This window comes from Camponotus vicinus, unplaced genomic scaffold (genome assembly GCF_025532165.1).
Source record: "Camponotus vicinus isolate PSW18456_S1 unplaced genomic scaffold, iyCamVici1.0 SCAF_11, whole genome shotgun sequence".
NCBI lineage: Eukaryota > Metazoa > Arthropoda > Insecta > Hymenoptera > Formicidae > Camponotus > Camponotus vicinus.
The window spans coordinates 5885302-5902166 of NW_028141947.1; the positions used below are offsets into that span (position 1 = coordinate 5885302).

General features: G+C 30.7%; 1 protein-coding gene, 1 long non-coding RNA gene and 2 pseudogenes across 4 annotated transcripts; all 4 read left to right on the forward strand.

Annotated features, from left to right (window-relative positions):
• LOC145961982 (uncharacterized) overlaps positions 1 to 16865 on the forward strand; it is a 357225-nt pseudogene that overhangs the window by 250235 nt on the left and 90125 nt on the right.
• LOC145961981 (uncharacterized) lies at positions 146 to 5749 on the forward strand. 3 transcript variants are annotated; one of them, XR_014435762.1, is made up of 7 exons: positions 146 to 310; positions 3219 to 3835; positions 3983 to 4024; positions 4112 to 4256; positions 4331 to 4490; positions 4573 to 4792; positions 4879 to 5749. XR_014435762.1 is itself a non-coding variant. In XM_083082676.1 (5 exons), exons 1-5 carry the CDS (start codon positions 3225 to 3227, stop codon positions 4659 to 4661), a joined length of 1047 nt encoding a protein of 348 aa, XP_082938802.1. In that variant the 5' UTR covers positions 3194 to 3224; the 3' UTR covers positions 4662 to 4792. The 3 variants fall into 3 exon arrangements, 1 of the variants encoding a protein (XP_082938802.1); XR_014435761.1 differs by having other exon boundaries at positions 149 to 306; positions 3217 to 3835; positions 4879 to 5748; XM_083082676.1 differs by lacking the exons at positions 146 to 310; positions 4879 to 5749 and having other exon boundaries at positions 3194 to 3835.
• On the forward strand, positions 309 to 2529 carry LOC145961978 (uncharacterized; annotated as a pseudogene).
• Positions 10214 to 14277, forward strand: LOC145961612 (uncharacterized). Its single transcript, XR_014435661.1, has 5 exons — positions 10214 to 10333; positions 10501 to 10608; positions 13437 to 13533; positions 13842 to 13966; positions 14044 to 14277. It is a non-coding gene; the product is annotated as an uncharacterized LOC145961612 (long non-coding RNA).

Here is a 16865-nt window from a genome sequence, read left to right on the forward strand (position 1 = left end):
GTGCACAATAGCGGTCACTGACCGCGGCTTTTCCGACCAATCAGAGATTCAGACAATATGGCTCAGCCTATCCACATTTCGGCGCCATAAAAGTTTATAATTTTTGTCTGAATCTCTGATTGGTCGGAAAAGCCGCGGTCAGTGACCGCTATTGTGCACGTTTCGCGGACTTTATCATGCCGAGTTCAACCGTCGCTCAGTGAGGTGAAATCTTTGTTCTCGCACAGTGAAAGATAAAAATATATTGCAGAAGCAAGAAGAAGCAGTGGATCATCGTTTGCAGCTGCATTTATTAAGAGAGAAAAGATAAGTATGAAGCGAAGTAATATAAAATTATCCGTCTCGCGGAAAGTAATAAATAGATTATCGGTTAGACAGCGTAGTAGGGTTATGTCTGAAGTTAGAAGCAGCATACAAAATTGTTCTTCTTCTAAAACTCCCAATATCATTGAAAAAAATACACAAGATTATCATATTCCTGTTGAGAGTTGCAGTTCTTCTATTGATATTGATTTCAATGTAAATGATAATTTCAATATGAGGTATAATTTAGAAGAGGATAAGCTTTCCTTTTCTTCTTCATGTGTTTCTGATCTCAGTGATGTATCCTTATTCTCATCTAGTAATTCTTCTGAATCATTTCGTGAACGTTTAGCATCTTGCTTTGTGAGTAATAATATAACCCATGTTCAAGGCAACAGTATACTATCTGTTCTTCGAACACATCCCTGCTTCTCTTATTTATCAAAGGATATTAGAACTCTTCTTAATACACCGCAAAATCCTGCTATTATATTCAACGTAGAACCAGGGAAGTACATTCACTTTGATGTTGAGGAAAAATTAGTAGAACATCTCTTCGATGTTCCATTCGTATCCACTGTGAAGGAATTAGAATTGGATTTTAATACGGATGGATGTAACTTGAATAAGTCAGGTACTGTCCACGTTTGGCCAATTTAATGCAGAATTGTAAATATGCAACGTACAAAGCCAATAGTTATAGGAATCTATAAAGGTTTACATAAGCCACACGATCCTAATATTTTTTTTGAAAAATTTGTTGCAGATATCATTAGAATCATGTCTAGTGGAGGAATTACTTACCGTGGAAATAAAATCCCAATACGTTTGAGAAGTTTCATAGCTGATGCACCAGCCAGAGCTTTCATTTTAAATCACCGCAGTCATGTGTCCAGTCAACCTTGTCTAGTGCAAAGTTTCCGGTATACATACAGAAGGTCGTATTGTCTTCAGTGGTATTAATCATGCTCCTCGAACTGACGAAGAATATATTAGATGCTTAGACGAGGATCATCACAAAGAGGGTAAAAGTCCATTGTCATCACTACCAATGGGTATGGTGTCACAAGTACCTTTCGAATATATGCATCTTGTATGTTTAGGTGTCATGAAAAAACTTTTGTCTGCGTGGATTCATGGTAAATATTCACGACTCTCGAAACTTTCCGGAAGATCTATTTCTATCATATCTGAAAGATTAAAAATTCTTAGAAATTGTTGCCCTTCGGATTTCGCAAGACGCCCTACATCTATCGATACTTTTTCTAAATTTAAAGCAACTGAATTTCGTCAATTTTTGCTGTATACAGGTCCAGTTGTATTGTATAATATATTGGACGAACAATTGTATAAACATTTTTTATTTTTACATGCTGCTATTAGAGTTTTGGTTTCGAAATCACCATCGAGGCAACATTTAAAATTTGCAGAGCTTGCGCTACAGAAATTTGTTCTCCGTTCTGAAATTCTTTATGGTTCAACTTTTCATACTTATAATGTTCACGGACTTGTTCATCTCACTGACGATGTCAAACGTTTTGGTAACTTGGATTCATTTTCTGCTTTCCCTTATGAAAATAACATGTTAATTTTTAGGAAATATTGTAGAAAACCGAGTCAACCTCTTCAACAGTTTTTTAATAGAATGACAGAAAAACGGATTCATGGTATAGATCGTAATAATCGTGAATTTGATTCCTCCATTCCTCGTGTATCTATATCGCATAATAATGATGGTAGTAATCGTTCTCAGTATCGTAAGATTCAATTCAATGAAATATTGCTAAGTATAGATGAACGTGACAATTGCTGCATCTTACATGACGGATCAATTTGTATCGTCTTTAATATTCTTATGAATAATAATTCTTATCGTTTAGCTGTAAAAAAATTTTTACAGATTGATAATTTTTACGATGTCGGTATGGTGTCTTCGGCTTTTCGAGTATATAAATGTACAGCGTTAAGCAGTGAATCTTTTTATATTCATTTGGACGAAGTTAATGCGAAATGTTATAGAATGCCTTTTCGGAATTGTACATCGATGGACAATGATGGAGAAAATCATTTGGAAACGTTACAATATGTGGTCGCTGTTATTATACATCATGAGAGGATGTAAGATGTATTTTTGTGAATTTTTTGAATTTTAACTTTTTTAGATATTCGAAAATATGCTACTTTCTTCTTTTTTACACATCGTGTTTTATAACACTTTCCTTTTCTTTATTATTTTGGGTCGTCTCTCTTATTTTTACATTCTTTTCAAACATTTACATAAAATATTTGTTAATGGATGTTGTTTTATATACTCGCTATTTTATTGCTTTCGTCTTTCATCTTTTCTGTTTTTCATAAGTAATGTGTATGATGTTTGCACGTTTATTATCAATTTTCTTCTAATAGTCTCGGTGTGGGTTTATGTTCAAATATATCTCATCGACTTGTTAATCATCATCATATTGTTAATATTTCAATATTCCATCCTTTTTTTAATTTTTTTAATTTCAAATTATATTTAATATCAAGAAATAGGTTCAGTATAATTTATAAAGAGAGCGAAAGGAGATGAGTAAACTATAATGATATAGAGGTAAGAATTATTATATAAAGATCATTTATAATATTATATTAAATAATCATTCAAAACCGATAGAAATCGCATGATGATTTGTTTTATATTTTAATTTTCTTTTATATCTCAATTATATATAATTTCAATGTTTTTATTTTCTAATTTTCTATCTTTTATAATAAAAAAAAATTATTAATTGTTTAAAAGTTTTTTATTAGGAAAATTATAAAAACTCATTTTTTGCTTTCTTTTTTCTGTAGTTACATAAATTTTCTATATATTATGTACTATAAGTTAATATGTATTTATATTTTTTTTTATTATTTTTATATTTATACAGGCAGAAATGTCCGAACGACCAAAGCGAGTTATCTCGAAACCGTCCCGGTATAAGACAACATCCTCGGATGAGGCTCACCCTCCAAAACAAGCAAGGATCGGAAGAAGAATCAGCGCTACAGAAATTCAAGAAGACGTCCAACATATCAAGAGGATTATTGCAGAAGATTCTACTTATTTACATTATAACGATAATAATTCTTTTACACAAGACACTCACACATACATTCAATCACCACAGACGAACATTGAATCACATATAGCGGCCCCTCAATCTGACACGATTTTTTTATTACCCGGTCGAAATCCTACGATTATGCAATCTCAATTAGAAAATGAAACACACACACAATCATACATAAACATGCAACCTTCATACTCATTTTCTCACAACCGCGACATATCACAAACAACACATAATACACTTACACATAATTATAATACATTGCAACCAGAAAACATAAGCTACGCCGATAATCCTTCTACACATTTTCAGGACTATGGAAATTCTGGAACACACACAGTGACTTCGCAAAATTGGTATGTCGGTGGATCGACTGGAGGATCGACGGCACATAGTCATCAACGTAATTTTACGCAAGAAAAGTCGGATATTCGGTAAATTTATACATATTTAGTTATTACTTAATTTAAAAGTTATCTGTTATAATTAATATAACAAAAAAAATATATTGAAAACATTTGAAAAATGTTCATATTTCTTTATAGAACTATTAATTTTTAAATGTTATTTAATGTTAACAGGAAACTACAGGAGAGCTTAAATTCCGTACAAGCAGAAATGAAGTAAGAGTCATATTTATTTAGATACCAAATCTCTACTAATATGTTTGATGACATTTTCATTGTATTAATTTATCCTTTTATTTACAGACGAATGAATTCTATTCTGGATAAAATCTGGAAATGCGTTCAAGATCGCCGTCACGCACCACAAAAACCGGCCATCTTCCCAATAGCATCACTTGGAGATATGGATGCTTTTGAGAGAATCGAAGAAGATGAATATTCCAACGCCGTAAGTGGAAATTTTACTTTTTTATATATTTATAGTCCTTCCAATATACAACTACATTAATCTTCGATACGTAGGTAAATTATTTCCGTTACATCGGTGGATTTAACTTGAGAGAAGCAGTAAACTTTTCCTTGAAGGAAAGTTTAAAGGATTCCGTCGCATCATCCTTTACATGGTGGGGCCGTGAAGGACACCGATCGTTATACAATACTCGTCTTATTATGGCGATTTATGGTACGAGATAAATATATTTGTTTACGTATAATTATTACTTCGTGTGTTCTTAACGATAATGCAATTTGTCTTTATTTTTTAGATGGAGTGTGTCAAAACAAGCATTTTGAGAAACCAACACGTTCGGAATTCCAAGTGCAAATGCGGGAAGCCTTGAGAATGTCCAAGTAGAGACATAGGAGCCGATCGCGAAAGAAGACTGTTCCACGCGCCGGCGGCCCAAGGATCGATCGCAATCTGTGGAACGAAGAAGCATCGAACGCATCGAGTACAGATCAAGAACCTACCAACGATTAGACAAAGTGTGTATAATAATTTTCATTTAATTTCTTATTTTAATTCTTTTCTAATTTGATTTGTAACGTCATAAATTTTTATGTACATTCAGTGGAGCCATACGAGGAGGACTGCGACACGACCCGTGGAACCACGACGAGAAGGACTGCGAGACACGACCAGTGGAACCACAACGAGGAGGATTGCAACGCGATCAGTGGAACCATACGAGAAGGACTGCGACGTGACCTGTGGAACCACGAAGAGGAGGACTGCGACGCGACCCAGGGAACCACGATGAGGACTACGACGCGACCCACAGGGAACCACGATGAGCAGGACTACACGCGCGTGTGCGCGCGAGGAGAGCAAACGGCATTTTCTATCTAATACCAAACGGCACTTGTCAGTGCTAAACGGCACTTTTCAGTGCCCTTTTTATTCATCTGAGTTGGATAAACTCGCAATTGTCGCAATAATCGGCACTTTTCAGCGCCAAACTTTTAAAATAATCCATTGGCCGTGTATACATATATACATATACATATACATACATACATACATACATACATACATACATACATATATATATATATATATATATATATATGTGTGTATATATATATAAAAGAATTGCAGCCTTAAAAGTATAAAAAAATATATACAAGTAAATAAATGCATTTTCATTTGTTACAGAATCAAAGTTATCCACGACAAAATATAATGCGTGGGCTAGTTCAGAATTGGCTTTTCCTGACGGACATCAAGTGCCATGAGATAATCCTGAATCTGCTACTGATGAACATCGATATCCTGAGCATATTCGAACATACCCATAAATTCGCGAGGCATACCACAGAACGAAAATAAGTTTTATAGTATTAATAATATAAAATATTCCAAATATATTGTGTTAATTATGGTAATAATTGTGTACATATTGTATTGTATATAAAATGTAATTGTATATTTAATGTAATAATGTATATATATATATATATATATATATATATATATATATATATATTGTAATCGTAACATATAATGATAATTTAGTACATAAGAGCGCGATATGTAAAAATTATTAATGTAAAAATAATCAATAAAAAATATTTCATTCAAATTTTCAGTTTTCTGTGTGTTTATCATTAATTAAAATAATATAGAAATCGAGACCCTTTAAATGCTCTATTTTATATGAATGAACGAAAGCTGCAGATTCTGCTCGGAATCTGCTTCCAATCTGCTGTCAAATGCGCGCGTGCAGATCCTGCTCGGTTTCTGCCGACAATTTGACGTCAAGTCATGTTAGCAGATCCTGCTCGGTTTTCTATGCCAATCTGCTGTCAGATTCTGTGAGCAGGATCTGCTCTATTTTTGACATCAATTTGTCGATTTTATCGGTAATAACAACTTCTGTACCAAATTTGTAGCCTTTTTGCTAACAATAATTGATATCAGACGCTTGGCATGATCTGCTTCTACAGACTTTGCTATCTGGGTCATTTATTGCACGTATTAAAATATTCTGGTACCGAGTGTATGTAAAATAATTGTATGTATATTATTGAGATAAATATTTAATAAGACACATTTGATAAAAAACACTAATAGATATTTTTTTTCAAAGGCGATAAATGTTTTTGTTCCTATCTTTCTTAAACATTTCTTTATATTTTCAGTTTATTTATTAAATTTAAAACGGTCTGCATTTGCAATAGCAAAACGCGTTTTAATATTGCAAATACGTTGCACCATAACATTACTACAATCTTACATTGTAATATTTCTGAGGGCGGACATTTCAACGTTGCTGCAAGCTTGCAGTAATGTTGCAGAAACATTTCGCAACTTCTATGCAATATTACAATGTTTCAATGTTAGATCTATGCAACGTTTTTGCAATCTTTCGGTGCTGTATGGGAAACTACCTGTGGCATAGAACTGTAGACAAATTAATAATTGAAGTACTGGAAGTATAGGAAGGCCTCGATTATTGATACATGCAAGTCCCTCTTCAATTTTAGGTAAAATTCCATATATTACAGTATTTTGTCACCTACATATTATTGATATTTACTGTGATCATGACATTTATTATCAGTCGTGTTCTTGACTCTGAAATGATAGGAAGCCTTTAAGAATATCTTGAGCCTTGTAGAGACATGTTTATGACAAATTATGTAAATAGTTTTAACTTTTTTTGACCGTGTTCATCAGTTTTTCATTTATCATGAATAATATGTAGTATTTTATTGCTTATTAATTCATTAATATTTATTAATTTAATTCATTTTCTCTTTTTCTTAATTAATCTCAATTAATTTTCAATAACAATTTTTGAATTTAAATAATACAATTACAGCATGAAAGTGATAGACTCGGACACAGCTGTTATGGCCAGTTTCAAATCAGGAGCTTCTCGCTTCCCAACGAAGAAGTTGTGATTGAATAGGAGGCCAATTGTCACTCCGGGTCACTCATTTGTTGTGCTGCCGAAACATGTTCTATTGCAAGGGTTTTTATTGGCTTCTTTTTATTTATTTATAGCGCTCTAACGATTGTTTTTTTCACATTTTACATTTTGACTAAATTTATACTTATGATTTCTTTCTTTCTATGCGACATACGAAAAACGTTTGTCAATTAATACGGATCATTTCACTTCGCTGATTTTGTTATATTTCTTACTGAAGAAGACTAAGTAAAGTCGAAACGTTTTTGTTATTATTCAATTAAACGAATTTATGATTATTTGTATTTATGTTATTTAGACCTTATTAATTAGCTCGTATTATTGGCCCTAGAATTTTTAATTTTTATATTTTTTTATTATTGCATTACAGTATTTTTATTAAACCTAAACCGTCTTTTAAATTCTTTATTACTATAAAACTGAAACGGATCAATCCAATTTCTAATATATCTTTTTGGTGCACGCACATCATTCTCATCATCGGTAGAATCAATTTCTTCCACGATTTCAATGTATATCAATATTTCTATCTTCTATTTCCATTCTATTCCCACTAAAAAATGCTGATTTTTACACGTACAACAAAGAAGATTTACTTAAGTCCACTTCTGACATGACTTTTGATGAAGATCGTCTTATTTGACTACTTATATACCATATAAGATATACTTTAACGACTATGAATTCGGTAACAATAAAATAACCTTAAGTTTATGCTTATATGAAATGAGAAATGTTTATGAATCATATTAAGAAATTCTGAAATAAGATCATCTTCGATAAGTCACGCTTTAAGATTTTGCTCAAGTATTGCCTTAAGTTTTAACTATGAATTTAGAACACATCTTAAGATAAAACTTAAGACGATCTTCAAAATAAGAATCGACTATGAATACCGGCCATAGAAGCGCGGCGGTGATCAAAGAGTAGTATGTGAATTTCATCGGAGGTGTCGGTTGACATCTCTGGGAAATCAATGCTCGATATATTTATGACTTCCTCTTAGACCACCTCACGCGTCAAAACTATGCGCTCTTAATTTAATATTTAATATCTATCATTAGCGGTGTTAGGATTACAGAATCATTTTATATGTATAACTTCCTTTATATTTTAGAAAAGATTCAGAAATTTACGGCTCAATTTAGTTAGAATAAATTTAATAATTAATCTTAAGTTATAGCGTATAGAGGAAGTTATTTCCACTGGTTATGATCCCATAATGAATTTTAAATAAAGCATTTCAAAGTGCTTAAATGTATTTGTATTTATTCATATTTAAGATCAATTCAACAGTTCCTTCGAAATACTTTACTTGTTATTGCTTAAATTATATATTTTCGGTCGCATCTGTTTAAAATCTAAATTTGAATTTTAGCGCGTATATAAAGTCCTCATTATATATTAATTGAGGGAGTACTTGTTTAATTAGCAGGCTAAATAACCGTGTAAAATAAAACAGTAAGCAAATATTGTAATCGATATTTTAAGTGTTAGAATTCGTATGTGCATGTATTAGAATTAAAATTAATAGTAATATAATTGATAATAGTGAGTAAAATTGAATTATGAATAATAGAATTGAATATTCTTATTTCATAGATATAGCAATGAAATAAGATGGGTAAGCGAATCGCAACTAAATCTAGTAATTTTAAGATAGCGGGACGTCACACTTTTAATATCATATAAAATTTCAATAAGTAATGTCTTCCGTTGCCTGCGTTTTATAAAAATATATTTTGCCAATCAACTGTATTATAAAAAAATGTGTATATTTTTTGGCATTTTAATTACACTCGATTGATATAGCTAATATTTTCACTGTGCACTAATGTAATGAACACTTGAGTGATTAAACAACATGAGTCGTGCACAGATAAATACATGCGTCGAAAGAAAAATTGTTAAAGTCTATTCGCGAAAGTCATGTTATATAAAAAATTTTGAAAGATTTTTTCTATGGAATCGATGTAATAACTATAATCACATTAATAATAAAATAATCGTCAGTTCATGACTGAAATATGACGTCAAAATAATGTTATATCAAGACGTCAATATAAAGTCATGTAACAAATCAGTCATTTTGACGACATATGAAAAATGACCAGTTTGAAACGTCAAAATGACGTGTGCTTGCTACCTGGGAAGCTAGCCGACGGAAATGATTAAATATGATTATTTTTAATTTTTCTGAATATATTTCGTTTGTAAATCGTTCGTGATTAATTGTGAGTCTGTTTTTAACGTTTGTAACAAATTAGATTTTTTGTAATTAATAATTTAATTTTAAGCATGATGTCAGCCGACACATTTTAGTAATAAACAGATTTTGTAATAACTGATAACTGTAATTGATAGGAAATCGTTTGTGATTTATAAATATATCAATATAACTGTTTGTGAGTTAATAATTTCTTAATTATTTGCAATAAATAATTTTATAATTGTAGTGCGCATGCGCAAAGTACTCAGGGCTTTAGCCAATAGCGCGTCGATGCATTACGCGCGACGTGGCAGCCAATCATCTTCAACATTTCTGAATGAAACTAGCGAGTAGCGTTCTATGTTCTATGTTTTATGTCCTATGAGCAATAGTCCTAATTAATTTTTTGGAGCAGCTGTCATTTGTCATATTATGTTTGTTAATTAATGTTATTAATATTACATAATTTGTTAATATGAAAAAATTATTTTTTGTTAATTGTGAGTGTATTTTCCACATTTGTGACCGGTTAATTTATTTGTGATTAGTATTTTTAATATATTCATTATGACGCCAGCCGACAATCTAAATGACAAGTTTTTTCAATTGTTGTAGAGTTAAGTGAAGATAAAATAAGTTAACAAGCAAGAACTATTTAAGGAATTATATAACAAGAACAACACAAGGATATGTTAGATAAGTATTATTTATTTATAAAATGATATTTATAAGTTGTAAAGTATGATAAAGTACTTTGTGTAAAATTTTTTGTCTATTACAGAAGGAAACAGAAGCCAAGCAATCATTTTGACCTCGAGAATAAAAAAATGGAAATAACAAAAAATGACAAATATTTAGAACTGAAAATGGAAAACTTAAAATGTACGTCTATACAAAGAAAAATATTATCTGCTATATCATTATATATAATATTAATATATAAAAATATTATTTAATTTAAATAAAAAGTACTGTTTTTTTAATAATGTAAAAGTATGTTAAGTTACTTAATAATTACTGATTTTTATTTCTTATTATATGAATTGTAGCATGTGGCTCTATATCCTGAGATGAACATGATTGAACGCTTTTTGAAAGATCATTATATACTTCCCAACGATTGGTTGTTCTCCAACAATAAGCTAAATAGTGATTTGGTAAGTATGCTGCAACTCCTGTTAATCTATGTTCATTCTCTCCCAGAGTCAATGACGTAGGTATTTCAAATAGTTTACATCTTTTTGTTTTCGACAAGTCATGTGAAAGTCTGACATCTAATTCAATGAAAATATGTTCTTTTAATTTTGTTGTTTCAATAGTACATCCACCACAAGAACATTTTTTGTTGTAAATTTTAGGGCGAAACTGTAATGCACGCTGTAACGACTTGAAACCATTTTTTGTAATAATTGAATGATTTGGTGAGATAGCATTGGTATATTAATGATAGATGTAGCACAATTATTGCAATCCTTTGTTAGAGTTGCACTAAACTGACCTTCACATAATTTAATCCACAATTGTTTAATATTATCAATAACATCTATTGTTAACAAATTTTCTCTATTCATAAATATTTTGACAAAATAAATATCACTTAAGATTGCAGCACGTTCTTTTAATATGTTTGTTAGAGATGTGTTTGTCAGTTTTTTAATGAAATTAAAAAATTTATTATTTTCTTGCTCAATTTTGCCAAAATAATGTGGATTATCCACAACGCCAGTGAGTATAATTTGTGTAATTGTATCAAATCCATATGTATTTTTTATGTGTATTATATTACCATCAATTGTAACAGGTTTACACAAATTTCCATTTGGAAGAAAAACCAGTTTAATTTTTTTCAAATTCTGAAAATTATTTTGAAGAAATATTTCAGGAAATAGTCTCAAAAATTTTGATTTTGTTTTATTGCACATGTTCTGTGGTGAATCTTCAATATTATTGAGAGTAGTCGTAGCATAAGAATGTTCTTTCATCCCAGATAGCCAAATGCAATGAGGTTGCTGTCATGTTGCCAATAATTGTTGAAGCAACTAATTTTAACAAACTAGAGACAAGATGAGACAGCATTATGTCTGTTACGTTGAACTCACATGAATTCATGTGCTAATTACAACAAATTGATTGCAACGTGTCAGCATATTGCTGACATGTTGTAGACAACGTAATATACCAATATTGCAGACCATTTGCTTTGTTAATTGATTGCATGTAGAAGCAGACATATAGCTGCGCTATTCGTAACGCATTCTATTTCGATGTCAGCAAGTATACTGCAAATATATAATAATACATGCGATGCATTTGTTTGCTGAATATGTCATATCAAGCTTGGCTATCTGGGATTGTTTCATATATCTCTTGAATAGTTAAATCAGCTGTATCTTTTTAGTTGTAATATCTGCAGTACTTTCATCGATTATTTCATGAATAATAAGATTTTCCGCTGAATTCTTAGTACTTTCATTAGTAATAAACTGTTCAACATCAGAATTATTGCCAGTAAAGCAAAGGTCTGTGTCAACATTCGATTGAAATATAGGAATATCTGCCTTTCCACGCCAATTTTCTTGACTTACTGGAAAGATGTTACAAAATTTATTCGATAATTATAACCCAGCAAACACCAAATAACAGTTATATAACTGTTAGTTATAATTTCCCACTCAACAATATAACTGTTACATAACAGATATGTTATATAACTGTTATATTGTTGAATGGGAAATTACAACTAACAGTTATATAAATGTTACTTGGTGTTTGCTGGGAATTATGTTCATAATTTTTTTTTTGTAGATTGAAGCGGATGTTTGTTAACCTTTAGAGGGGCCGGGAATTGAGATCTTAAAACTTCCTTTGAAAATGGCTCAAACTTGTGTCTTATATCATGGGTTAACTATATACAAAGTTCCGATCATGGGTTGAGCCGATATATCGGCTTTCCGGCCCGCTAGGATAAGGAAAAATTTTTGAATTTTCAATTTTGCAAAAAGGCTTGTATAAGGGTTTTCGGGATTGCTGAATACAACGGTAATGTCAAATTTCGAAAATTTTCACTCCTAACCTCATTATTATTCCGAAAAATGTGAAAAATTCAAATATCACAACTCTCCTTTAGCGTTACCCGGAGCTAACGACGTGGACGTAGAGAGTTTATGTAGCTCCTTTATTTTTTTGTTTCTTGCAGTTTTTTTTAATTTTTTAATTTTAATTTTTTTATTTTAATTTTTTAAATTTTTTTAAAATTTTGTTACTAAAAATTTTTCGTTTTTTTAGAATTTTAAAATTATTTCCAATTTATTTCATATATTTATAAAGCATTTTTCATTGTAATGTACCTTTCGTATGATAAATTTCAAAACAGGGTGTTACACATAGAGCATGATGGCGAACATTGCATTCATAAGAGGTTCGACGCCTAGTACCGGTCATAGCACATAATTTACAATTACGCTGCATTTTTTTTTATTGAGCTTCGTCACAAATTTGCTTAGGAAAGTGACGACCAGTCAATGTGTGTGTATTTGCATGTATGTGTGTATTTGGGTCTGTTCTTTTCAGCTGCACTGCTGCACTAGTGCAATTAGTTAGAGTGAAAGAAAGTATGTTTGTCTCTTTCTAACTTATTGCACTAGTGCAGCAGTGCAGCTGAAAAGAACAAACCCTTTGTGTGTATAAAAGTGTGTCTGCGTGTGTAAATGTGTGTTCATGTATGCTAGAGTGCTTGTATATGTCTTACATCTATGAGAAAATAATTTTCAGTTAGATTCGATATATCGGTTTTCCGGCCCTCTAAAGGTTAATAAGATCAGACTCAGGATATCTCTTCATTTTAAAATTAAGTAATTTTGACGAAAAAATACGTGTTCCTTCAATTAGATCTAATAAGTGAATTTTAACAAATTTATCGACACGTAAACTTTTATAATATTTTGATAACACTCGCTCTTTTATATCTCCAAAATTTGTTTCACAGGAACTGGAAGTTGCGTGGTCAGAAAAATATGGCGTTCCAATACCTGACCATAATAGAAATTCTTTTCCAATTCGTTGAAACTGATCTACAAAATTTGGTAAATAGAACGCGTTTAAATTAACACCAATACTTTTTGTTTCTCGTGCTTCTTCAATTATATCTTTAATAAATTTTTCAATTGGAGAATTAGTATCGTTTAAATCTTCATTATTTATATTTGTGTCATCTAAATCGGTAATTTGTAAATAATTATGTATATTTATTGGTCTAATAGCTATATAACTCTCTAATTGTTTTCGTGCATCTTTGGCAGAATGTACACATGTGGATTGAATTAAAGCATCCTCATAAGATTGCAAAGCTACAACACAGGTTAATTTAAAAATTTCTATAAAATCTTTCAAGGTTTGACAATCAATCATCAGAGCAACGCAACGAATATAAAAATCTTTAATAGCAGAATGACGCATATGTTTAAAACAATTCCATCTACAAATTAAGTGTATCAAATGAGATATATCAATTCTAATGTAAGTTTGAACAATGTCAGTTGTCATACAGCCATTTTTCATGATGACTTGAAGCAATTATCAATATAATTTTTCAGAGATAGCTCGTTAAATGCTTTTACACATGCTAAAAGAAGAGCCCTTGAATAATCTATCACAATTTCTGTTGGTTTCCGTGTAACTTGTCGCAGCCATTTACGCAACCAAAAATGTATTATATCTGCATCTTGTGCTTCTGTCAACATCTGATATACGGATAAAATAGTATTATCAAAATTAATTACTATGCAATATATAAAAAAAACTGATTTTAATTCTTTTGGCCGTTTTAATTTTTGCACAATACTGCCAGTAGCATCAATACTTATTTTCGATTTCTTCACAGTACTACAATATTGCTGAAATACTGAAATTTGTTCTGGCGTCCCACAAAATAAAAAAAAAATGGATTATATGCAACATCTTGAATGCAGCCAATAAACGGTGGCTCAAATTGCATTTTATATAAAGCTTCGATTGGATTTAATATCCATATATTGGATTTCTATCTTCCTTTTTTATATTAAAATCTATATCTATACATTCACTTTTTGCATGTCGTAAAACATCAAGTGTTGGTATTATTGGACCTTCAGTATCTCTTTTTTTTAAATTCTCTCTAGCTAGTTTTTTTAAGACATTAGCACAGCCTTCATTTACACATTCCTTAGCAATTTCTTTCCTCCGAAATCCTCTCAAAGGTTGTCGAATATCTTCATGTTCAGTAAAAGTTGTATTTCGAGTTTTTACATGAATTAACAAATCACAACCTTTCTTAGGTTCTTTATCAGTAACAGCATAAAATAAATTTTTACATTTGTTACTACTACATTGTCCACTAATTTTTAGAAAATATTTTCTATTCAGAGAAGTATTAACTTCAGCTCTTTTAAAAACATAAGCACAAGGAAGTCTATGTTGTTTCCAGAAAGCTGTGGAAATTATATCTGTCCATACATATAGTTTTAATGTGTGATTGGATCGTTTAGAGAGATCGTTTAGAGATTAACTCAATCGTTGATTAAAGGGTTGCCAACATGACAAAATAATTCAGTGTGACCAATTGTATTTCTAACAATATACAGAGAGAAGCCAATATAATTGTAGAAATACAATATATCGTCAGAAATACAATTGGTCACACTGAATTATTTTGTCATGTTGGCAACCCTTTAATCAACGATTGAGTTAATCGGAGCACAGATTAATAAACAGATCGCCAATGACCCGAATAAAGACTGGACCGCTATTTCTGTGCCACAGACTTTGCCCCTTACCGACACACTTTGCCCCTGGTTCGAGTCCGTGCTAAACTTCGTTGACTTTACCAAAAGACTTTGCCCCTGATGCAAGTCCAGGCTAAATTCCTTTGATTTTACCAACAGACTTTGCCCCTGGTGCGAATCCAGGCTAATCGATTATGAGATGAATGAGAGGTGAGAGATTTGGCCCCCGCTCGCACCCACTCACCAGAGATGGACAAAAAATTGTTAAAAAATTAATATTACTTGATTGCTCGAATAATTAGTAATCAATTTAAAAAATTATTTGATTACTTGGATAATCAGTAATCAAAGTAAAAAATTATTTGATTATTTGGATAATCATTAATTAAAGTGAAAATTTCAGTAATCAAACTTAAAAATTTTTTAATTATCCAGTAATTATATAGGATCAGATGTTCATTGATTAACTATATAAATAATCAAATTAGGGTCAGATGTTCTTTGATTAACTAAAAACTAAATAATCAAAGAACATCTGACCCTAATTACTGAATAATTGAAAAATCTTTAAGTTTGATTACTGAAATTTTTACTTTAATTACTGATTATCCAAATAATCAAATAATTTTTTATTTTGATTATTGATTATTTAAATAATCAAATAATTTTTGACTTTGATTACCGATTATCCAAGTAATTAAATAATTTTCTACTTTAATTATCCAAATAATAAAAAAATTTTCTAAATTGATTACTGATTATTTGAGTAATCAAGTAATATTAATTTTTTAATAATATTTTGCCGATCCCTGCCACTCACATGCCGTGCGTTGCAAAGAAATTGTTCAATTATTAAAAGCTGTTCTGTTTGCTCCGTCTGAATCACATGTAATTAATTGTACATTTGCGTTTATATTGTTTTATTTTATAAACATATATTTTGGCAAGTTGGACAAAATCTTTCTTATGCGTTAAATTTATGCGTGCGTGTGTGTGTGTGTGAGAGAGAGGGAGGGAGAGAGAGAGAGAGAGAGAGAGAGAGAGAGAGAGAGAGAAGTTTACATATATATAAAATTTATTAAATATTAAAATTAAATTTTTTTAAATATGAAATGCTTTTTTATTTAAAAAATCATTATTTCAAATGTGAAATCAATCTTTTTAAATATTTTGCACATTATACATTTGTTATTTTATTACTCAACACGGTGTTCCAAAATTTTTAATTAAATTTTATTAAAGAAAATTGCTTGACATTTTTAACATAAAGAATTTAAAAGCTCCTTATATTAAAATAAACTATAAGAAATAAATGGGCTATGTGAGCTGTGCGTGGATGTAAGGCACGTTATATCGAAATTTAATTTTTCGATATAACTTTTAAATGTGCATGAGGTACGAAAAATTTGTTTGGACATTTCCAAGACTTTTAAAGGAGATTTTTGGAATTAATTCTCAATTCTTTAATTAAATTTCGATATAACGCGCCTTACATCCATATGGCTCACATAGGCCATTTATTTCTTAGTGCAATTTTTAAGTTCTTTATTTTTCACAAAGTTTACCTTTTTTATTATAATCAAATATGTTTAGTACATATTTTCAAAAATTTTGTATTTTTACTTACCGCAGTTTCTTATACAAATGTCAAATCT